General features: G+C 52.0%; 1 protein-coding gene and 1 long non-coding RNA gene across 9 annotated transcripts; one reads left to right on the top strand and one right to left on the bottom strand.

The window, feature by feature from the left end:
- Nucleotides 1–1,922: 1,922 nt before the first annotated feature.
- Nucleotides 1,923–15,203, bottom strand: SPINT1 (serine peptidase inhibitor, Kunitz type 1). Of its 8 annotated transcripts, none has more exons than XM_017864050.1 (11): nucleotides 15,040–15,203; nucleotides 14,199–14,738; nucleotides 6,336–6,463; nucleotides 5,959–6,097; nucleotides 5,656–5,874; nucleotides 5,500–5,526; nucleotides 5,055–5,179; nucleotides 4,891–4,941; nucleotides 3,519–3,689; nucleotides 3,257–3,304; nucleotides 1,923–2,807 (listed from the first exon to the last, which is right to left on the bottom strand). In XM_017864050.1, the coding sequence occupies exons 2-10, from the start codon at nucleotides 14,671–14,673 to the stop codon at nucleotides 3,284–3,286; spliced, it is 1,356 nt and encodes a 451-aa protein (XP_017719539.1). In that variant the 5' UTR covers nucleotides 14,674–14,738; nucleotides 15,040–15,203; the 3' UTR covers nucleotides 1,923–2,807; nucleotides 3,257–3,283. The 8 variants fall into 8 exon arrangements, with proteins under 8 accessions (XP_017719539.1, XP_017719540.1, XP_017719542.1 ...); XM_017864051.1 differs by having other exon boundaries at nucleotides 5,704–5,874; XM_017864053.1 differs by having other exon boundaries at nucleotides 4,891–4,943; nucleotides 5,056–5,179; nucleotides 14,949–15,197.
- On the top strand, nucleotides 14,957–21,480 carry LOC108523428 (uncharacterized). Its single transcript, XR_001883807.1, has 3 exons — nucleotides 14,957–15,047; nucleotides 19,253–19,344; nucleotides 21,050–21,480. It is a non-coding gene; the product is annotated as an uncharacterized LOC108523428 (long non-coding RNA).
- Nucleotides 21,481–22,064: the final 584 nt, after the last annotated feature.

Genomic DNA, 22,064 nt, shown 5'->3' with positions numbered 1-22,064 from the left:
GTGGGTGGGCACAGAGCAGAGGATGGCTGGGGCAGTCTCAGGGACAAGGAGAAGTTTGGGGAACAGATTGTTTTGTCGCCATATCTGCAATCCTGTGGCCTACACGCCAGAGTGTAAGCGCCAGGAGAGCAGGAGCTGTGTCTCAGCGTTCATTGCTCCACTCCTGTCACCTGCCTGCGACTGAGCCCTCACATCCTTGCAGGAAGGAGAAGATGTCATCCAGTCATAGTCACAGCGCCCCCTAGTGACCCCCAAGAGCTCCCACCTCCTCAGGCACTACCTCTGCACATGCAAGCAGCTGTTACTGGGGGCGGCACTTTGCCTGGCATCCTCTCACTTGATGTCTATCCCTCCCTGAGAGGGTGTTCACTTCAGGCCAACAAACCCTTGTTAAGTATTTGTTCTGTGTTGATCTCTGTTCTACGTACTAGGGTAGAGTCTGAGAACCAACTGATAATGGGGGTTGTTCGCAGTAGGGATCAAGTCCATTTTGAGCCTGGAAGGATGGATGAGTGTCAGAGTAGGGGGTTAGAAGGGAAAACACCGTGCCCTATGAAATGGAACAATGGGGATGAGCCCCACCCCCTGCCACTTACTCAACATTTACTAAACTACCATTTACCAAGGTCACAGAGGGAGCATGGGGTGCCGGGAACCCAAACATAGCTGGATACCACCTGCGGCTCTGGGAGCTCACAACCCGGCAGGAAGACAGACAGTAAAGGAAGTAAGAGGTGCTCTGGGCTCAGGGTGTTGTTAGCAGGCACAGGGGTGTGAGGCAGGGAGTGTCCACCGCCTGGGGTTCTGTGGGAAGGTTTTGAGATTAGGCTGAGGTGTGCAAAATGGGGAGGTGGTCCAGGTTGAGAGCAAAACCAGGTGTTACCCATCAAAAGAAGGCCTGTTCCGGTGTGCTAAGAAGGTTCTGCTTCTTGATCTGGGTGCTTGCCTCAGAGGCGTGTGTCATTGGGGAAACTCATTGAGCTGTACACTTACAACTTCATATATGTACATTCATGGCAGTTGTACTTGCTTAAAATTTGCTTTTAAGTGACCCCCCAGCCCAACCCTGCTACCTCTTTTGTAAGACTAGACTCTGGGGATCCCGTCCCCCAATCCCAGCTCCAGGGCCTTGGGGAGGCGACTTCAATGAACTACTTTCTTCACCTGTAAAATGGGGACGATTGTATTGTCATCACAAGGGTTGTGTGCAGCGCCAGCAACTTGAGATGCGTAAAGCATTTAAATGGTGCTTCCTCTGTGCCTCTCTCGGAAGTATCAAATTTCTAATGACTGGCAGTGTCTGGCACAGAGGAGCTCAATATAATTCACTGAATAAACGAGGAAGTGAGCTCAATTTTTTTTTTTTTTTTTTTTTTTTTTTTTTTTTTTTTTTTTTTTTTTTTTGGGCACCAAGAGGTAGCTTGAACAAATGCAGGGGTGTGGGTTGGAGGGGAGTGTCTCCACTAAAGGCTCCTGGGAAGGAGCTCAGAGCCTGGTTAGCAGGTGCTGCACTCCAGCGCAGAAGCCAGGGCTTCTGTGGGGAGGGAGGCAGCCAGTCACCTGGGCCCTAACCGGTGGAGGTAGGAGCCACGGTGCCTGTACACCCCTGACCCCAACCTCCAAATGAACAGAACTGTGGAGAGCTCAGCCGGCTTGTGGAAAGGATCACACCAGGAAGAAATGCAGCACAGCAGCACTGCAGCCTCCCCACACTCGTGGCTCCCATGGCCCTCTCACTCCTCCCCTCTGGTGGTCAAACCTGGCACTGCTCTCTACCCTCAGCGGCCAGGCCAGTTTCGAGAGAGACGATGGGAAAACCTGCTCAACAGGGTGGCCAAAGCCTGAACCAGCTGAACTGGATGGTCCCATCACCCCTCAGCAACCCTGTCTCCCTCCTGGCCCATAGAACAGAGCCAGAAACCCCACAAACCACTTTTATTACCCTGTGGGAGGGCTGGACTGTGATGCTGGAGAACCCTGGGGGTGGGAGCTGCGGGATGCAGCTGAGCCTCTCCTGGCTCTGTCTGCCGGTCTAGGCCAGGTTGGGGCTGATCAAGGGCAGGGAGCCCAATCTTGGGGGAAAAGGAAGAGAGGATGGAGAGGCCAAATAGGCCTCTTCCCCTCCTCTTCACCCATGCCACAGCATTAAATAAACAAAAAGCAACTCTTTACAGCACAAACTACACAGGGAAGTCCTTTCTCCCAGCCCTGGGCGCACAGCGTGGAAGAGGAGCTCTGGAGGACGGGGTTGGGGCCTCCAGGGTCTGATACCACCCCACACCTCTTCCTAGCGCCATGGGGTAGGGACAGACAGCTTTGAACAGAGGAAACAAAACTCCAACTTCCTCCAAACTCCTATGCAGGCAGGTCCATCTAGTCTGGTACTTCTGGCCCAAGGGTTTTCTGCTCCTTCCAAACCCTTTCTCAGGATCTGAGCTTAGCTGAGACTTCTCCAAGAGGGGCTGGAGCCCTGGTCTCTGAGGCACAGTGGGCCTGGGAAACAGGCAAGAGTCTGGTTCCAGAGTTTTTCCCAGCCCAGCCCTCTGCCTTGGCAAGCAGGAAGCAGGGCCAGCTGAGAGCCGGCAAGACCCAGGCTCAGAGGGGCCGGGTGGTGTGGTTATAGACCAGGTGCTCCGTGTCCTCAGCAGTGGAGACAGTGGAGCTGGCAGGGGTGGGTGGTGGGTGGTGGCTGTGGCGGTGTCTGCGGAAGTCCTTTCTCTGGTTCTTAAAGAAGCAGTAAGTCAGGATGGTTACCACCACCACAATGCAGATGACCAGGAACACTGCGACAGCCATCTCTGCAGAGCCTGGGGGAAGAAGGGGTAGAATAAGGGGCTCCCATAGCCTGCCTGGTTCTGACACCTACCCCCACTCTATGGAAGGGACCAAATCAAATGGATGCCAGGTGTGGAAGGACATGGGCACCCGACTCAGACCTCTCACATATGAGCAGCTGAACAGCTCTGTGCGGGAGCTCAGAGGAACTCTGGTGGGCCTCAGGTCTCAGCTCAAACTGTATTCCTTGCAGTTAGCTTGGGGGAAGCCTGGGACGCTGCTGACAGACACTGGAGTACTTTATTGTACTCCCTCCCTCATGTGTGGCAGGCATCCCTATTTGATTACGGTACTCTGTCTCTATAGGCCACCTTGGCATCCTTCTCAACACAGGTTGGGCTGTCACAACCTATCCGATGGAGTTGATCCGTGAGTTGATACCTACATGCCAACCTCAGTTACAGGACAGACCAGGGCTTACCTGTGCTGGGAATGGGGTTTTCCCGCCTCAGGCCAAACACATCCTTCTCTGCAGAATGATGAGGGGGAGAGACCAGTCAGCGCTAAGGGCTCAGAGACTTGGCTGCTCCCCAGTGCCCCAGACCCCGCACTGCCATCCTCGCCTACCCCTACTCTAGGCACTCTGAGGATGGAGGGGTGACTCCCACGGGCCTGGGGACACAGTGGAGGCCACTGGCTAAGCCTTCCCCCGTACATGCCCACCCTCTCACTGGCCCGCTCACTGGAGATGCCGCCACAGGACTCGAGGCACTGCTGCTCTTCCTCAAAGTTGTTCTTGTTGCCATAACAACCGCCGTAGGTGAAGCGGGCACAGTGCTCGTTGAAGGGGTTGTAATACCAGCGCGGGATGCTCTCCTTGCAGAGTCCTGTGTCTGGCACGTCCACGCAGTGCCCTGGGGGGTACGGCGTAGGCTGCGGTGAGCGAGTCCACGGCCTCCCTACCACCTTCTGCTAGGCTCCACGTGGCTGCTGCCCAGCACCTCCCCACCCACCACGGCTCAGGGAGGGCCTGAGAGGCCCCACAACACCTGGCCCAGCTGCAGTGGTGCCAGAAAAGGGAAGACGAACCCTGGACAACAATTGTAGACACAAAAGTAAACTACGCTGACTCATAGTTATTTCAATTTTCCTTCAGCTTTTCTGACTGGCTCACAGTCTCGGTTTTCCAACACTGGGTGGTTTACCTCATTTTTTTAGACAGGGTCTTGCTACGTTGCCCAGATTGACTTCAAACTCCTAGGCCAAGCGATCCTCCCACCTCAGCCTCCCTAGTAGCTGGGATTCCAGGTGTAAGCCACCACGCCTGGCTGATTTACCTTTCTTACCAAAGAGGATGGGCCTCAGGGTCTGAGCCTTGGCAGGCAACAGCATCCAGCTAGAGCTTACTATTATTATTTATTATTTTGAGACAGGGTCTCACTCTGTTGCCCAGGCTGAGGTGCAGTGGTGCCATCTCAACTGACTGCAGTCTCCACCTCCCAGGTTCAAGTGATCCTCCTACCTCAGCCTCCTGAGTCGCTGGGAGTCCAGGAACGCATAACCACACCCGGCTAATTTTTCTATTTTTTGTAGAGATGGGGTTTTGCCATGTTGCCCAGGCTGGTCTTGAACTCCTGAGCTCAAGCAATCTGCCAGCCTCGGCCTCTCAAAGTGCTGGGATTATAGGCGTGAGTCACCGCGCCTGGCAAGCTAAAACTTTTGTTTTCTTATGTTTATTTTTGTTGTTTTTTAATGTTTGGCAAGTAATAGTGGCTTCCCATTTATGGTAGTGATGTGAAAGTTCCTTTTTAATATATTACATTTAAAAAATAACTGATTAAGTAAATAAGATCTGAGCAATATGCTGTGGGCATGGCTGAAATTATGAAGGTGTTCGGAGAATGACTGATGCCTGGAAAACACAGAGCCACAGAAGAGAGCCCAAGAGCCAGCCAGGGAAGAAGCTGAGCATCTGGAGAACTGGGAGCCCACCCCAGCTCTTTGTGCCCACAGGCCCGTACGCCCAGCAGGCCCCTCAGGCACTGCTAGATGGAAATAGTGAGGATGGCAGTGTCAGAGTCTGCCCTGATCCAGGGCACCTGGGGAGGATCTCACCTTTGTCACTGGGGAAATAGATGCGCTGGAGCTCATCAAAGCCACTCGTGTCTGCAGAGATGAAAGGTCAGAGGCTTAGCCCCAACAAGGGTCTCCCAGGGTTTCAGGGCAAGGCTGTCAGGACCTCCCTGTCTGCTGCCCAACCCCTCTATCCCCGGCCTCACATTTTCACAGGTGGCCTCATCGGAGGCGTCGGGGCAGTTGGGGGTGTCATCACACTCCAGGAAACTGTCGATGCAGCAGCCATTGCTGCAGCGGAACTGGGTGGGCTGACAGGTGCCAGAGCACACTGGGTGGGGGCGGGACGGGTGGAGGGGAGGTCAGGCTCAAGCAAAGAACAAGTGCCCAGGGTTCATCTTCTACCTGGGCCTCTCTGCCCAGACACAGCCCATCCCCCATTCCCTTTCCACCAATCCCACTCCTCTCCCCGCAGACTGGGCGGATCCTCACAGGAGGATGCTGGGCTGGAAGGGGAGGGATGTTTGTGGTCCTTCCATAAACTCTGAGGGGAGGAACGGCTTGGGCAAAGGCAGGCTGCTCAGGGGCATGGGGATGATATGGGCTGGAGACGTGGAGGGGATGGGGGATGGGGAGGGGAGTAAAGCCCACCTGGATGGTGCCTTTCCATGGAGGGGCCTGGGAGAGAGAACAGAGAAGTGAGAGGAGGCATGACCAGGCTCCAGTGGGGATAAGATGATTGGGGTGGGTGGGCAAGGGAGAACTCTCACCACCCACCACCCTGGCCACAGAAGAGAGACCACTCACCCTGGGGGAAAGTCGCCTGAGCCCCAGAGCTGCCTCTCAAAGGCCCACCTTGCACACCTCGACAGGCTAGAATGCACTCTTCTTCCCGAAGGTAGTTGTTCTTGTTGCCCAAGCAGCCTCCATAAACGAAACTCTTGCAGATCTGCTCCGTGGGGTCATAGTACCAGCGTGGGAAGGAGCCCCGGCAGCGGCCCACCTTGTTGGATGCGAGGCAGTAGTCTACGGGGGAGAGCTCATGAGGGGACCGTGCAGCCAATCCGCAGAGCGGGGGCTCCAGGTGCTGCCTCCTCACCCCTCCCTCACCTTCTGTCTGCTTGGTGGACAGCACAGTGACTGTGACGTTGGCCGTGTCCTCTGGGTGGTCTGAGCTAGTCACTGTCAGCTGGAACAGGTAGGTGCCTTCCTTGAGTCCCCACAGCTCCACCTGGTTTGGGTCTTTCCTCTGCACACAGGAGTGGCCATCAGGCTTGGGCACCCCCTGATGCCTTGGGCTGCCCCAGGCTCGGCCAGACACACACCCACACCCCTGGCGAGGCCAGGGGGACTTGGATTAAATGCATCTTCAGCCTCTCTCCACTCCATCCCATCCGGGGTCACTGGTTGGCCTAGGGCCCCAGAAAGGGACTCCCAGAAGGCTGGCAGGCAGGGGCCGGGGTTGGAGAGTCAGCCCAATGTCTCACCTCTACCCTGACATCCGTGTCACCCTGCAGTAGGCGCCAGTCTGTGTTTTCCACATCTTTCAGCACCAGGGGTTCCTGGGGTTGTACCTTCAAGTCTATGCCCGCCCAGGTCTTGGGGATTCCAGACCCTGGTGGGGGGAGAAAGTGAGATAAGGTCAATTCTCACTAGATGGACCAGGCTTCTCCTAGGAGCAAAGCGGGGTGGTGACAGTATGGACCCCACCTAGACCAAACGGGGACTCTGCAGCCTGCATGGGGTGCAGGTGGTAGCCCGCAGCAGAACCAGCTTCTTGATCTCTATTCAGAGACAGCATGTTTTTGGTACACTGAAGATATTTTTATGTTGTAACCCACTTTCTTTCCTTTTTTTTTAGAGATAGGGTCTTGCTGTGTTTCCTAGGCCGGAGCACAGTGACTATTCACAGACTCGATCATGGCCATTATAGCCTCAAACTCAAGCAATCCTCCTGCCTCAGCCTCGTAAGTAGCTGGGACTAAAGGTGCAATCACCACGCCCAGCTGTAAAACCCTCTTTCTGAAGGAAATTACTGAACAAATTGCCATCTGATCTTAGTGAGTAAACACACAGACACACACACACACACACACACTCGTGAGGGGATGGGCTTGTTTCTATTTTCTACAATAGAAACACCTCAGACAGACTCGGCTTCCAGTTCCAAGGGGCCCCGGGAGCCACGCCCTTCCTTGACTTGACAGTGCCTGTCTGAGGTTTCCCCACCTCAGGGTCAGGGATGAGGGAGGGTGACAAGCACAGTGCAGGATCCCTACCTGTAGGGGCTGAATAGCGGCCCCTCAAAGATATGTTCACATCTAACCCCTGGGACCATAACCGTGGTCTGATGTGGGAAGAGGGTCTTTGCAGAAGTGATTAGGATCTCCAGATGAGATCATCCCGGATGAGCTGGTGAGACCCCAAATCCAATGACAAAGTATCCTCATAAGAAACAGAAGAGAAGACAGAGTGAAGGAAGAGAAGGGCCACGCGGAGACAGAGGCAGAGACTAGAGTGATGCAGCCACAGCCAAGGTATGCCTGGGGCCACCAGAAGCTGGAAAAGACAAGGAAGGATTCTCCCCTAGGGTCTTTGGAGGGAGCGCAGCCCTGCTGACACCTTGACTTGCGGCTTCTGGCCCCCAGAACTGTGCGAGAATTTTTTTTTTTTTTTTTTTTTTTTTGAGATGGAGTCTCACTCTCATCCAGGCTGGAGTACAGTAGCACAATTTTGGCTCACTGCAACCTCCGCCTCCAGGGTTCAAGCAATTCTCCTGCCTCAGCCTCCTGAGTAGCTGGGATTACAGGTGTGCACCAACATGCCTGGCTAATTTTTGTATTTTTAGTAGAGATGGGGTTTTACCACATTGGCCTGGCTGATCTTGAACTCCTGACCCCAAGTGATCCTTCTGCTTCAACCTCCCAAAGTGCTGGGATTACAGGCATGAGCCACTGCACCTGGCCAAATTTCTGTTGCTATTTTGTTTGTTTTTGTTTTTGTTTTTTGTTTTTTTGAGACAGAGTCTCGCTTTGTTGCCCAGGCTGGAGTGCAGTGATGCGATCTGGGCTCACTGCAAGCTCCGCCTCCTGGGTTCACGCCATTCTCCTGCCTCAGCCTCCCAAGTAGCTACAGGCACCCACCACCACGCCTGGCTAATTTTTTTTGGTTTTGCATTTTTAGTAGAGATGGGGTTTCACCGTATTAGCCAGGATGGTTTCGATCTCCTGACCTTGTGTTCCACCCGCCTCAGCCTCCCAAAGTGCTGGGATTACAGACGTGAGCCACTGCGCCCAGCAAATTTCTGTTGTTTTAAGTCAACCAGTTCGTAGTCATTTGTTACAGCAGCTCTAAGAAATTAATACATTGCCCTTCAGGGGATTAGTCCAGTTGGGCAGATAAGACCCCACGACATGAAGCAACGTGTGGACAAAACAAGGCAGTGGACATTCAGAGAAAGGAGGCCACAGCAGGCTAAGGGGATAAGGGAAGGCTTTCTGGAGGAGGGAGAAAGGATTTTTTGATTTTTTTTGTTTTTGTTCTTGTTGGGTTGTTGGGAGAATGTAGAGTGTTGTTGAAAATGGTAGAACACAGCTGGGCGCGGTGGCTCACGCCTGTAATCCCAGCACTTTAGGCGGCCAAGGCAGGCAGACACAACATCAGGAGATCAAGACCATCCTGGCTAACACGGTGAAACCCCCTCTCTACTAAAAATACAAAAAATTAGCCAGGTATGGTGGCACGTGCCTGTAATCCTAGCTACTCAGGAGACTGAGGCAGGAGAATCGCTTGAACCCAGGAGGCGGAGGCTGTAGTGAGACGAGATCGTGCCCCTGCACTCCAGCCTGGCGACAGAGCGAGGCTCCATCTAAAAAAGAAAAGAAAAGAAAAGAAAAGAAAAGAAAATGGTAGAACTCATGAGAAACCAAAGCAAAGCAAGGAGTTAGGAATTTGCAAGGCCAGTTCGGTGGACAGTAAGGAGAAAGGCTGGGCTTGAGTTCACCTGAAAGCACCCTGGATGCCAGGCCAGGGTGTTTGGACACAGCAGGAGTAACATTCAAATATTAAACAACTAGTGGTACAGAAAGGGGACAGACACTGGCCGTGAGCAGTGGCGCAGAGTCCTGGAGGCCACGGCTGCACCAGACATTGACCTCCTAGATACATGACAGAGGTCCAGGAGTTCAAAGGGAGGGGCCAAAGGCGTGGGCAGCAGGGGCACTCCTGAGCTCTGGGCGGCAGCTGTTTTCCCATTCGTTTGGAAATATTCTGTGGCACGAGGAGGCTGGCAAGTAGACCAATGCAGTGGTCCAGGGCGGATAGAACAGGAGTGGCCTGAATGCCAGAGCAGTCAAGGGAATGGAGACAAGGATGTGAGAAACAACGCTGGGCTGATGCTTCTGGCTTCTCCCCTGCGAGTCTCTGGGAACTGGGAAGAAAAAGCCAGGACACAGGCAGAAGGGAAACCAGATTTAGAGGGAACATATGGGTTAAGTCACAGCGAAGTTAAATTTGGGAGAAGGCAAGCCACCCAGAACCAGCAGACAATGAGGGATAGGCATGGCTTGGAAATAGAGGCGCTGGCTGAGTATATGCTGGGCAGCATGCCAGGGACTCTACCTGCATCAGCTATACCTGGGGTTGGCACTAGCCTGCAGGCCAAATCCAGCCCACCATCTCTTATATTTTGAAATGGATGAAAAAACAAAAGGAGAATCCTTTTTTATGATGTGTGAAAAGTACATGAAATTCAAATTTGTGTCCATCGATTGGAACACAGCCTTGCCCATTACATGTTGTGTATGGCTGCTTTCATGTAACAACAGCAAAGCTGAGTAGTCACAAGTAGGACCGTACGGCCCATAAAGCCTAATAATTTTCTATTTAGATCTTTACAGAAAAAGTTTATTGTCCCCTGGAGTCCATCATGTACCTTTATAACCAGCCTGCCACACCTACATTCTCACCTCTTTTCAGATGAGAAAGTTGACACCAGAAAGATTAAATGGCTTCCTCAGAGTCATTCAGTTTCTAAAGGCAGATCTGGGATTTGAACCAAGCGAATGCTCCACAGCGAATGCTGTCTCCAAAACGTAATTCTATAGGTTATCCACCCGCTCAGAGGTGTGATTTTAATTGCTTTTATAATCTTGGGTTTTTAAATTTTGCTTTTCTAGTTTAGGTAATACATGTATGATATAAAATTCAAAAGGTGGCTGGGTGTGGTGGCTCATACCTGTAATCCCAGCACTTTGGGAAGCTGAGGCAGAAGGATGGCTTGAGCCAAGGAGTTTGAGACTAGCCTAGGCAACATAGTGAGACCTCGTATTTACAAAATAAAAAATTAGCTAGGTGCGGTGGCTACTTAGCTATTCAGGAAGATGAGGCTGGGAGGATTGCTTGAGCCTATGAGGTCAAGGCTACAGCGAGCTGTGGTTACACTACTGAATTACAGCCTGGCTGACAGAGTAAGACCCCATTTCAAAAAAAAAAAAAAATCAGAAAAGCAAAACCAAAAGGTACAAAAGGCTAGTGAAAATTAAGTTACCTCTTCTCCTTAAGAAGGAACCTTCTCCATCAGGTTTATTACCCCAAAGGTATCCATTTTTACCTGTGTGTGTGTGTGTGTGTGTATGTGAGAGAGAGAATATCAGAGACACTATTTGAATTTACAGGCATGTGAGTTCTTCATCTTGTTTTGCCCTTCATATATATTGGAAATCGTTCCCTAGCAACACATGAAGAGTTTCCTTTTGTTGTTGCTGTATCATATTCATTGTATAAATGTACCACAATTTATAATTTATTTAACCAGTCCCTACCAGTTTCCTGATTTAGATTTTCTTTCTTTCTGTCCTAAGAACTAAACCATGCTGCCTTAGGGTTTATTATTATTATGAAAACAACATCACAGTATTCAATTATAGGATGTGTTGACAGACAATGCGATTGTTTCCAATTCTTCGTTATTATAAACAATACTACAGGGACTAACTAGCTGGCAAGTTGTTTTATCCGTGTATAGGTACAGCTGCAAGATGAATTCCTACAAGTGGAATTGTGTCCAGGGCTGTGTGCATTTAGGTTCGATAGATATTGCCCAACTACCCTCCACAGAGGCGCTCTAGAGAGTTTTTTCAAGTGTTAGAGTGAATGCAAAGAAAGAAGAGAAGGTAAAGAGATAAGAACATAGGAAGGTAAAGAGATAAGCTGGTAGGAGGCTGAGCCACAGGGATTCCTCTTTGGTGAGGCAGAGAAAGCAGAGCCAATGGAGGACTCACAGAAGGTGGTCCTGGGGCTGAGAAGACCAGGATGCACAATGACAGCAAAAGGGATGAGAAGGGAGAGATTTCAGGAAGAAACATGTTGAATGTTTCAGAGGCCTACAAAAATAATAGAAAGAGAACTGGGTTCCAGGGATTAGGGGAAATAAGACAGGAATGAGCAGGAACGAAAAGTGGCTGTCTGGAGGCAACCTCCCAGCCCAGGGGCTTGGTTGACAAGCAGGAGAGCACCCTGAGAGCACATGCCAAGGGAGTAGTGAGCTGGGAGGAGCCCAGTCCTCCATCCTTGCATTTTGTAGAAAGAAGACAGACTACTTAGCAGTCTGTCTAGCAGACAGGCTAGCCCCACTAGGCCCCCAGAGTGGAAGTAGCATGCAGAGTGATGCATCAGACTTTGAGCTGAATCAGAGGCTGAATCTCACCCCCACACAACTCAGTCCTCTCCAAGCCCCAGCCCCCAGGACCAAGGAGCAGGTACCTTGCCTTACCACTCCCTTCTTCCCACCCCCAAGAGAGCAAAGGGCTAGAGTGGCAATAAAACCAGCCCCTCCCCCAGTTAGTTACCAGGTCTCAGGACCTCAGGGAAGTGCAGACTCCGCCTCCTAAGCCACTTCTTCCTAGGACTAGGGAGGAGGAGAGGTGGGGGAAGAGAAGAGGAGAGGAGGAAGTGCAAGCTGCTCGGCCTCCAGCTGCAGGAATCTGTACTGGCCTGGCCTGGCCACAGGCAGAAAGAGGAACAAACAAACCCATTCTGGGGAGCATTTATCTATGCAATAGGGGAATCAAAGGTTTGGAAGCTCTCAGTGCCCGTGACCCACCCAACCTGCCTCATCCACCCTAGCCCTTAATGACTCTACCCTGTCATTACCCACCTCCAACCTCTCTAACTGGACCCAGCTAAGAATAAACCCCTTGACACACACACACAGCTTTTCCCACTTCCCAAAGCACTGCAGTACTCTAAGAATGGCCTAGAATGGCCTGGAGCTCATACTCAGTCCAAGCCCTACCTGCCTCCCTCACTATACCAGGAAATCCCCACTCCACCCTCTCTTGTGGCAAACAGGCAGGTCCTGGGGGTTTCCAGATGAGGATGGCTGGTCTCAAGACCATGGGGCCACAGTCCAGCTCAGCTCCCTCACCAGACTCCAGAATTTCACACTCTGGCCCTGGAGAGGGACTCCCATGGGGCCTCTGTGACGGAGGAAGGGCAGGGGCAACTCAGTCAATAAGAGTCATCACCGCCTACACTTTCTGCTTCTTCCTTGTGGAACAGGCTGCAGCCCTGGTCCAGTGGGACTTGGTGGCCCAGCCTGGCCTTCAGATATGTCCCCCTCCCATCCCCAGGAATCCCCATGTCACCTCTCCTCAGAGACCCAGGAGAGCACTGGAAGGATAGGGAGAAAAGAGGACCCTTAGCCTGGCAGAGTGACTAGCCCAGGAAAAGGCTGCGGAGAAAAGCCCTTTCTCCACTTTCCAGAATGGAGACCACCCCCAGATGTGGCCCCAGTCCAGTTCTGGCCCCCGAACTCCCCAATCTCTGGCTCTGTTATCCACTGGGCTATGATGGGTCAGAATGCTAGGTTTTACCAGAGAGATCTTGTGTGAAAACAGCACGGGACTTTTGGAGGTCTCCCCTGTGGTGAATCCCAGGCCCCCATTTCCGGGCAGTGTTACCCTGGGCAAATTCTTTAACATGGGAGTCTCAGTTTCCTAATCTAAAAAGTGGGATGACTGCTAGTAGCACCCTTTTTGGAAGTTGTTGTGATGAGGCCTGAGTGAGAGGATGTGTGGCACAGCAATCAGTAAGCTGTAAAGTGCTCACGGAGCTTATGAGAGGTGACCCTCCCCTGCCGTGGAGTCCCACCTGGTCAGAACCCCAGGTAGAGAGAATGGGGAACCAAGGCTCTGGACTGGCCCTGATCCCAGCAGACAGTTCAGCCCCGGGAAGAAAGAGGAGGAGCCCTGGCCTTCACTTTGCCCTTATCCATGGAAGTAAACAAGGCTTGAGCTACCAGATTCTAAGCAGGGAGAGCCCTGTCTGGCTCATGCACAAGCACACACACCTGCTTGGACAGCTAACATCCCTTCCCTACTAGGTATACATACCAACAGGCTGACTCACTCCACAACCCTCCTCATCCCCCACCCCAGAGCCTCTAGGCTTCTGTGCCTACAACATCACTCCTCTCCCTTTGGATCAACCACAGACTGGGCTTATTTTCTAGTCTCGGATCTGGCAGTCTTCCTGGACCACCAAAAGGCCAATCCATTCCTAGGGGGTAGAGAGATGCTAAGCAGTCCCAAGTCCAGCCAGTGGAGGAGACTATGGCCAGGCTCACCTGACAGGGCATCAGTGTACCCAGACCAGTGCTTGGCCAAGGTGCCTTTCTAGTCACCAGACCATCCAGACAGCTCACTCCTTCAATCAGCCTATCAGTGTCATAGGTCAGGAGTCCTGGGGACTGCCTCTCCCCTCCAGTACACACAGCCCAGAGCCAAAGGCCTCCCTGTGAGCACCAGCCCATCACCTTTGAATATCCTGAGTTCAGGAGACAGAGCCTGGGCCCTGCCCTCCCTACTCATGTCCCCTTTCATTTGTTTACTGTTTGTACTGCCTACTTCTAAGGAAGACTTCAGGTAGAAGTAATCCCAGCACTTTGGGAGGCCAAGGTGGGTGGATCACCTGAGGTCAGGAGTTCAAGACCAGCCTGGCCAACATGGTGAAACCCCTGCTCTACCAAATAAAAAAAAAAAAAATTAGCCGGGCCTGGTGGCCAGTGCCTATAGTTCTAGCTACTCAGGAGGCTGAGACAGGAGAATCACTGGAACACGGGAGACGGAGGCTGCAGTGAGCAACCAGAGATCGTGCCATTGCACTCCAGCCTGGGTGACAAGAGCCAGACTCCGCCTCAGAAAAAAAAAAAAAGAAAAAAGAAAAAAAAAGGCAAAGAAAAAAGAAGTGGACTCTCCTTAACTCCTCTCTGATGTTCGCCTCCCCTAGGACCCCACAACCAGTCCCTTTTCCGAGTCTCTCCAAACTCATTCACCTGACACCCTCCTCACCTCCAAAGCCCTGGCTCTGCAGCTGGCGGTAGGAGCGGTATACTTCCCTCGTGAGGTAGTTGATGAAGCCCTCCCTGGGCGCGAACTTGCACACGAAGTTCTGCTCATAGAGGCAGTTGATGAGGAAGCAGGCGGCGATGGCGTCCTCCCCGCCGTCGGGCTGCAGCTCCACCAGCGCTAAGTTGCAGTTCTGGGTGGTGCAGCAGGCGCGCACACAGTCCCAGCCCCGGCGCACGCTGGGGGACTCTAGGAAGGTGGCTCCGTTGCTGACCGAGGCATTGGTGTCCAGCACGAAGGCAGGCACCCCGGCGGTAAAGCGGTTCAGGCAGTCAGCTCCCGCGGGCAACCCAGGGGGCGCGGGCGGCGGCCCCGCCTGGGTGCCCTGGAGGCCGAGAGCGCACAGAAGCCACAAGGCGACGGCAGGGATGCGGGCCGGGGCGAGGCGGGTGCCGGTCATAGTCCTCGCAGGGGCCATCGCCTTCCTCTCCAGGGGGATCACCTTCAGAGCGCGGGCCTCTGGGTTCCGAGGGTGCTGGTGACCTGAGAGAAGGGAGGGGACAGAGGAGAAGACACGTCTGATCAGCCGGGGAGACTTCGGAGGAGGCGGGCCGGCCAGGAGGAAGTGGAGGGGAGGAGGGACCGGAGCACCCCAGGAGCGAAGAAGGAGCACGGCCCCTGCCCTCCCACGCGCCCTCCAGGGACCCGGCAGCCAGACGGACGGACAGGCGGACCGCTAGGGAGCTCACGTACCCGGACACACGCAAGAGCGCAGAACAAAGGGACGGACATGCTCCAGCCCGCTCCGCCTGCGCCTGGGCCTCGCGCGCCGGGCCCCGGTTACCTGCGCAGGTGAGTTGGGTGGGGCCAGGTCAGCCGAGGTTCCGGTCCCGGCTTCCTGCGCGTCTGGGACCGCGGCTTCCGCCCCGGTGCTCGGAGAGCTGGGGTTCGGCCGCCTTCTCCCCCTGGTTTCTGGTGAAACTGAGTCAGCGCCGTCGGGGCGGGGCCGACATTCACCTCTGCGCTGCCGGCCCCGCCCACGCCCGGTGAGCGGCGGCCGCCTCCAGCGCGGAGCTCCAGGCCAGGCCAGGCCAGGCCCGGCCCGCCCCGCGGCCCCGCAGCCCGGGCGCCTCCCCTGCAGCCAGCCCCCGTAGGGGCTATCGAGCTCCATCCAGTCTAGCCTCGCGAGGGAGCCCCGCGCCAGAAGCGCATCCCCAGGCCGGAGGGGACGCGGCCCGAACGACAGGGTCCGGCCTCTGGGGCGGCGGCCTCCCGCCTTCCTTTCCGGCCGGGGCCTGCATTCCCAGCCCCAGACCTGAGACCCAATGCAAATGANGGCCCCGCCCACGCCCGGTGAGCGGCGGCCGCCTCCAGCGCGGAGCTCCAGGCCAGGCCAGGCCAGGCCCGGCCCGCCCCGCGGCCCCGCAGCCCGGGCGCCTCCCCTGCAGCCAGCCCCGTAGGGGCTATCGAGCTCCATCCAGTCTAGCCTCGCGAGGGAGCCCCGCGCCAGAAGCGCATCCCCAGGCCGGAGGGGACGCGGCCCGAACGACAGGGTCCGGCCTCTGGGGCGGCGGCCTCCCGCCTTCCTTTCCGGCCGGGGCCTGCATTCCCAGCCCCAGACCTGAGACCCAATGCAAATGATCTTTCCGGCCCTCGGGAAATCATTTCCATTTCGTGGCGGGAAGGAAACACAAAAGTTGCGTGGCTGCACCTGTGATAACTGGGATCCGGGATGTCTGCCTCACTGTCAGCTCTGGGAAACCCTCCCTGCTGTCAGGGTGAGAAACGGAGGTGATTCCCCGCGTCCAGGCTGCCTTGCGTGCTCCACGGGGCTTCCCTGTTCTAGGCCCCTCCTCATCTTGTATGTGCAGTTCGGTCTATTCCCTGCTATGGCTCATTGGACTGTTGCCCCTTTCCCTGGGGCCCAGGCTTCCTCTCTTTCACAAAGGGGACGCTGCTGGCCACTTTCTTCCAGGGAAATGTCATCCTCGGAAGTCTGGAGGTTCTCCAGTTCACCAAGTAGCTGAGTTATTGCCCTTCACGAAACCGTGGACTCCTTGAAGCCAAGCTTATTGCTCCTCCTGAGTAAATAACTCTTAAGAGACCATTCTTTACACGGCAAGGGTCTGAACAGGTGAAAAACAGATGAAGGCAGGGCTGGAGGAAGGAATCACATAGCATGCTCTCTTACAATAGAGATTCCAAACCTTTTCCTGATGGCTTAACAACCCCCAACTCAATGGGAACATCTTCCCAGTTTCTCATCCAGCAGCTTTGCCTAGCAGATCCTGTGGCCAACCCTTGGATTTTGCTGAACTGTGACATCCTCCAGCTGCTCACATGATGCGTGTTGGGGTGGGAATCTGGGGCCTGTCTCCCCTTCTCTGGATTTTTAGGGTTTATCCACAGACCCTGGCACACTGGTGGATATAGAACAATGATGGTATGCTGGGAATGAAGAAAATGATTGTGCAGCCACTGGGAAGAGTTTTGTGATTTGATTTCCCCTTATGGCTAACACATTCAAGAATCTTTTCCTTTTTTTTTTGAGACAGAGTCTCGCTCTATCACCCAGGCTGGAGTGCAATGGCACGATCTTGGCTCACTGCAACCTCCACCTTCCAGATTCAGGTGATTCTGCCTCAGCCTCCCAAGTAGCTGGGCTTACAGGTGTGCACCACCATACCCAGCTAATTTTTGTATTTTCAGGCTGGTCTTGAACTCCTGACCTCAGGTGATCCACCTGCCTCAGCCTCCCAAAGTGCTGGGATTATAGGCGTGAGCCACTGCGCCCAACCTCAGGAATCTTAATACAGGGGAATATTACCTTATGGTAATATTACATTACCATAAATTTATCATTACATCCATTATACACACCATTATAAAAACCAACATGAATTCAGCACTGACAATGCCCAAACTCTGTTCCTAAGCACTGCCCATACATTACCCTATACTCAAAACAAATCTAGGGAGGTACTATTTTTAGTCCCATTCTACAAATGAGCAAACAGGCTCAAGACAGGTAAACTGATTTGTCAGGTCATTCAACAGTAAAGTGGCAGAGTAGGGATTGGAGCCCAGGCAGGGCAACCCCATGGCTTCAGTGCTTAAACCCTGGACTTTATGGCCCTTGCAATTCTGACTTCATCTGGAAGTTCTGCCCTCACCTCAGATTCAACTTGCTTGAACCCGTAACTCACTTTCTTTTCTTTTTTTTTTTTTGTTGGTGGGGACGGAGTCTCACTGTGTCGCCCGGGCTGGAGTGCAGTGGCGCGATCTCGACTCACTGCAAGCTCCGCCTCCTGGGTTCACACCATTCTCCTGCCTCAGCCTCCTGAATAGCTGGGACTACAGGCACCCGCCACCATGCCCGGCTAATTTTTCGTATTTTTAGTAGAGACGGGGTTTCTCCGTGTTAGCCAGGGTGGGGTAACTCACTTTCAAGTGGTGAGCAGCCACCATTTGTTGAGATGCCCACTGTGTTTCCTCCAGGCACTTGACATAGGATTGCTAATGCTCAGGACAACTCTGGGAATTGTTTCCACTTTGCAGAAAGGTTCACTGACTCCATCAAGGTCAGGTAGTGAATGAAGAGTGGTGACAGGTTGTAGAGAAGTTAAACTTGTGAGCTTCAGACTCAGACTACTGGGTTTAGCTCTTGCATCTGCCACTTACTATTCGTGTGGCCTTATGCAAGTTATTTGATCTTTCTGTGCCTTAGTCTCCTTGAATGGGAAGTGGGGCTTCATAGGGTTTTTTATGAGGATTAAATGAGTGAATGCAGATAAGGCATTTGACACCAAGAGTTCTCAATAAATGTTACTTGAAATGACAACAACAACAACACATGCTGGTGAGGATGCAGAGAAAAGGGAACGCTTATACATTGTTGGTGGGAATGTAAAGCAGTTCAGCCACTGTGGAAAGCAACTTGGAGATTTCTCAGAAACTTAGAACTACCATTCAACTCAGCAATCCTATCACTGGGTATATAACCAAAGGAACATATATTGTTTTTCCAAAAAGACACATGAACTTGTACGTTCATCACAGCACTACTCACAATAGCAAAGACATGGAATCTACCTAGATGCCCATCAATGATGGATTGGATAAAGATAATGTACTTCATACATCCCACGGAATACTATGCAGTCATAAAATGAACAAAATCACGTCCTTGCCAGCAATACGAATGCAGCTGGAGGCCATTATCCTAAGCAAATTAAGGCAGGAACAGAAAACCAAATACTACATGTTCTCACTTATAAATGGGAGCTAAGCATTGACTACACATGGACATAATGATGGAACAATAGACACTGAGGACTACCAGAAGAGAGAGGGAGGGAGGGGAGCATGGGGAACGTGGGCTGAAAAACAACCTTTTAGGTAATATGCTCACTACCTGGGTGACAGGCTCATCTGTACCCCAAACCCTATACCCATGTAAGAAACCTGCACATATACCCACTGAATCTAAAATAAAAGTTGAGGCCAGGCGCAATGGCTCATGTCTGTGATCCAGGCACTTTGGGAGGCCGAGGCTGGAGGATTGCTTGAGCCCAGGAGTTCAAGACCAGCCTAGGCAACATGGCAAGACCCCGTCTCTATAAAACAAAACAAAACAAAACAAAAATATAGCCAGGCATAGTGGCATATGCCTATAGGACCAGCTATTCAGGAGGTTGAGGTGGGGGGATTGCTTGAGCTGGGGAGGTCAAGGCTACAGTGAGCTATGATCATGCCACTGCACTCCAGCCTGGGTGAAAGAACTAGACCCTGTCCCAAAAATAAATAAATCAAATAAAAGTTGAAATGATTTTTTTAAAAAGTGACAGAGCCAGGATTGTATCTGAAGTCTTTCTGACATTAAAAGCCGTACTTTCCAAATACTACCTTATGCTGCTTCTTACATACTAAAAGAAAACTACGTATGAAGAGAAGAAAGACTACAAGGTATTCCATCAAAGTAGTGAAAGTGATGGTATTTGAATGGTGAGTCTATAGGATAACATTTCTTCTTTCTCGTTTTAAAAATATTTTTCAAGATCCCTTCAGTGAATATGGGATGCTTCCATAATGAAGAGAGAGACACACCGTGATGACCTCCACATACCATATTTGATGACAGTCTTCCATGGTAATCACTCACATCCATCTCTTGTCTGTTCCCACTGCTGCCCTTGGTCTGGGCTCTGTGCCAGCTTCATGATGGAACTCCAGGCCACCCTGCACACTGCCATGTGGTTCCCTCCTCCAGCTCTGCCTTCATCTGTCCTTCACCTGTTCAGACCCTCAGTGATCCCCAAGAACTTCTCTGGGGCAGAGTGTACAGAGCCAACCGTTCCCTGGATGAAGTTCAGTATTTGCATAGGCAGACAGTGTCAGAGCTGTCCGAGGAGACCCAGCTAAAACCCTTCCCCTGGCTGGGCACCGTGGCTTAACGCTTGTAGTCCCAACACTTTGAGAGGCCAAGGTAGGAGGACTGCTTGAGGTCAGGAGTTCAAGACCAGCCTGGGCAACATAGTGTCTAAAAAAATAAATTTTAAAAAACAACTTGGCCAGGCGCAGTGACTCATGCCTGTAATCCCAGCACTTTGAGAGGCCAAGGTGGGTGGATCATGAGGTCAAGAGATTGAGACCATCCTGGCCAACATGGTGAAACCCCATGTCTACTAAAAACACAAAAATAAGCTGGGTGTGGTAGCACGTACCTGTAGTCCCAGCTACTTGGGAGGCTGAGGCAGGAGAATCACTTGAATCTGGGAGGTGGAGGTTGCAGTGAGCTGAGATCGCGCCACTGCACTCCAGCCTGGCGACAGAACAAGACTGTCTCAAAACAAAACAAAACAAAACAAAAACCCTTCTCCTTATATGTAGCAAACTGAGGCCCAGAGATTTGGCCTTGGTTTGTTCATAGACACAAGGCCAGCTCCAGACCTCAGGTCTCTTGACTGCCAATCTTAGGCCCTTTCCTTATTTTGAGCTGCCTTCCTGCAAAGTATTTGCAAATGAGACTGTTTTCTAACTCTATACTGCCGGCCCTAAGGGGAGTTCACCTCTTCTCTTCTCTTCTCTTCTCTTCTCTTCTCTTCTCTTCTCTTCTCTTCTCTTTTTCCCTTTCCTTTCCTTTCCTTTTTTTTTCCCTTCCTTTCCTTTCCTTTCCTTTCCTTTCCTTCTTTTCTTTTCTTTTCTTTTCTTTTCTTTTATTTTCTTTTCTTTTCAAGATGGAGTCTCGCTCTGTCACCCAGGCGCCCACCACCATGTCTGGTTATTTTTTTTATTTTTTGGTGGAGACAGGGTTTCACCGTGTTGTCCAGGCTGGTCTTGAGCTCCTGACCTCAAGTGATCCACCCGCCTTGGCCTTCCAGAGTGTTGGGATTACAGGCATAAGCCACCGTGCCCGGCCAAGTCTGTGTAGCTGTATTCTTAGGCCATGTAGCTCACTCTTTTCTTAGGCAGTGTAGTTCACTTTCCCATTGCAAACTTTGGGAAGAGAAGCTCTGTGCCACAGGCTCCATTCCTATTTGCCACATCACAAATACCATTCATTGCTTTAAGGAGTGGATGATTTGATGAGAATATTCAGTTCTTACACCACTACTAGAAGAGGAACACTGACTGCCTTGTGGAAGTGGTCTGGCAGTTTCTGTAGGTAGGAGTGCTGGATTGTCTACACATGTGGCCACCGACAGCGCCTCCCATTCCTGTGTGTACGTGCTGCTTCTCCCACTAGAAGGTGTCTTTGAATCTGGGACTTGCTTTGACCAGTTGGACCCAGCAGAAGTGGGGCCCTGTGACTTGCAGGCCTTACGAAATCTCGTAGCTTTGTTTTTCCCTTTTAGAGCCAGCTGTGATATAAAGAAGTTTGTCTGTGCTGCGTGAGAGAGATACCACCTGAAGACAACGAGGCCCTGGAGGATGAGAGACTCTCAAGGAAAAGAGAAGGGCCTGCTGTCTTCCAGCCACGCCAGCCCCCAACTGAGGAGCTGGGTGACGCCATCTTGCATCCTTAGCCTCAGTCAAGTTGCCTTAGCAGAGACTAGCTGACGCTGCCAAGCCCTGCCCAAGTTACAGAATCATGAGCAAATAAATGACTGTTTCTGTTTTAGGCTTTTACATTTTGGGGGTGGTTTGTGTGCCAGTAATAACTGAAACAGATAATATATTTACAGAATAAACTTCAGTTTTAATGATTTAAGTAAAAGCCCACTAATTCATTATGCAGAAAAAAATGATTTTTTTTGAGACAGTCTCGCTCTGTTGCCCAGGCTGGAGTACCGTGGCACAACCACAGCTCACTGCAGCCTCGACCTCCCTGGTTCAAGTGATCCTCCCACCTCAGCCTCCTGAGTAGTTGAGACCACAGGTGCATGCCACCACACCCGGCTAATTTTGTAAATTTTTTGTACAGATGGGGTCTTGCCATATTGCGGAGGCTGGTCTCTAACTTCTGGGCTCAAGCCATCCTCCTTCCTCAGCCTCCCAAAGTTTTGGGATTACAGGTATGCACCACTGTGCCCAGAAAATTTAACTTTTATTTTAAAAAGACAGTCCCTCTCAGTTAGTGCTACAGCTCCGTTAAATCAAATTTAGCCTCCTTACATATTTTAAGTTTCACCTAAAGGTGTCTCTGTACATGGTGAGCTATCACCTAAATGGAGGTGTAAACAGCCTATAATCCTACCCTTGTGCCAAACACCAAGTTTTGGCCAATCAAAAGGGGCCAACTGTTCAAACCCTCTTCAAATAAGGCAAACACTGAGCTGTAACCAATCTGGCTGTTTCTGTCCCTCGCTTCCATTTTCTGTACATCACTTTCCTTGTTCTGTCCATAAATCTCTGAGCCTACTCTGGCTC

This window comes from Rhinopithecus bieti, unplaced genomic scaffold (assembly GCF_001698545.2).
Source record: "Rhinopithecus bieti isolate Rb0 unplaced genomic scaffold, ASM169854v2 scaffold_74225, whole genome shotgun sequence".
Lineage (NCBI taxonomy): Eukaryota > Metazoa > Chordata > Mammalia > Primates > Cercopithecidae > Rhinopithecus > Rhinopithecus bieti.
The sequence above is the reverse complement of the archived record's forward strand: the minus strand, read 5'-3'. Positions and strand labels throughout refer to the sequence as shown.

Bases quoted from the DNA above. Each gene is read 5' to 3' on its own strand.
- SPINT1 (XM_017864053.1), bottom strand. From the start codon at position 14,673: ATGGCCCCTGCGAGGACTATGACCGGCACCCGCCTCGCCCCGGCCCGC. The intron at 6,464-14,198 runs GTGAGGAGGGTG...TCCCCCCACCAG, and splicing joins GCAGAGCCAGGGCTTTGGAG to GGTCTGGAATCCCCAAGACC. The intron at 6,098-6,335 runs GTGAGACATTGG...TCCTGTGTGCAG, and splicing joins ACACGGATGTCAGGGTAGAG to AGGAAAGACCCAAACCAGGT.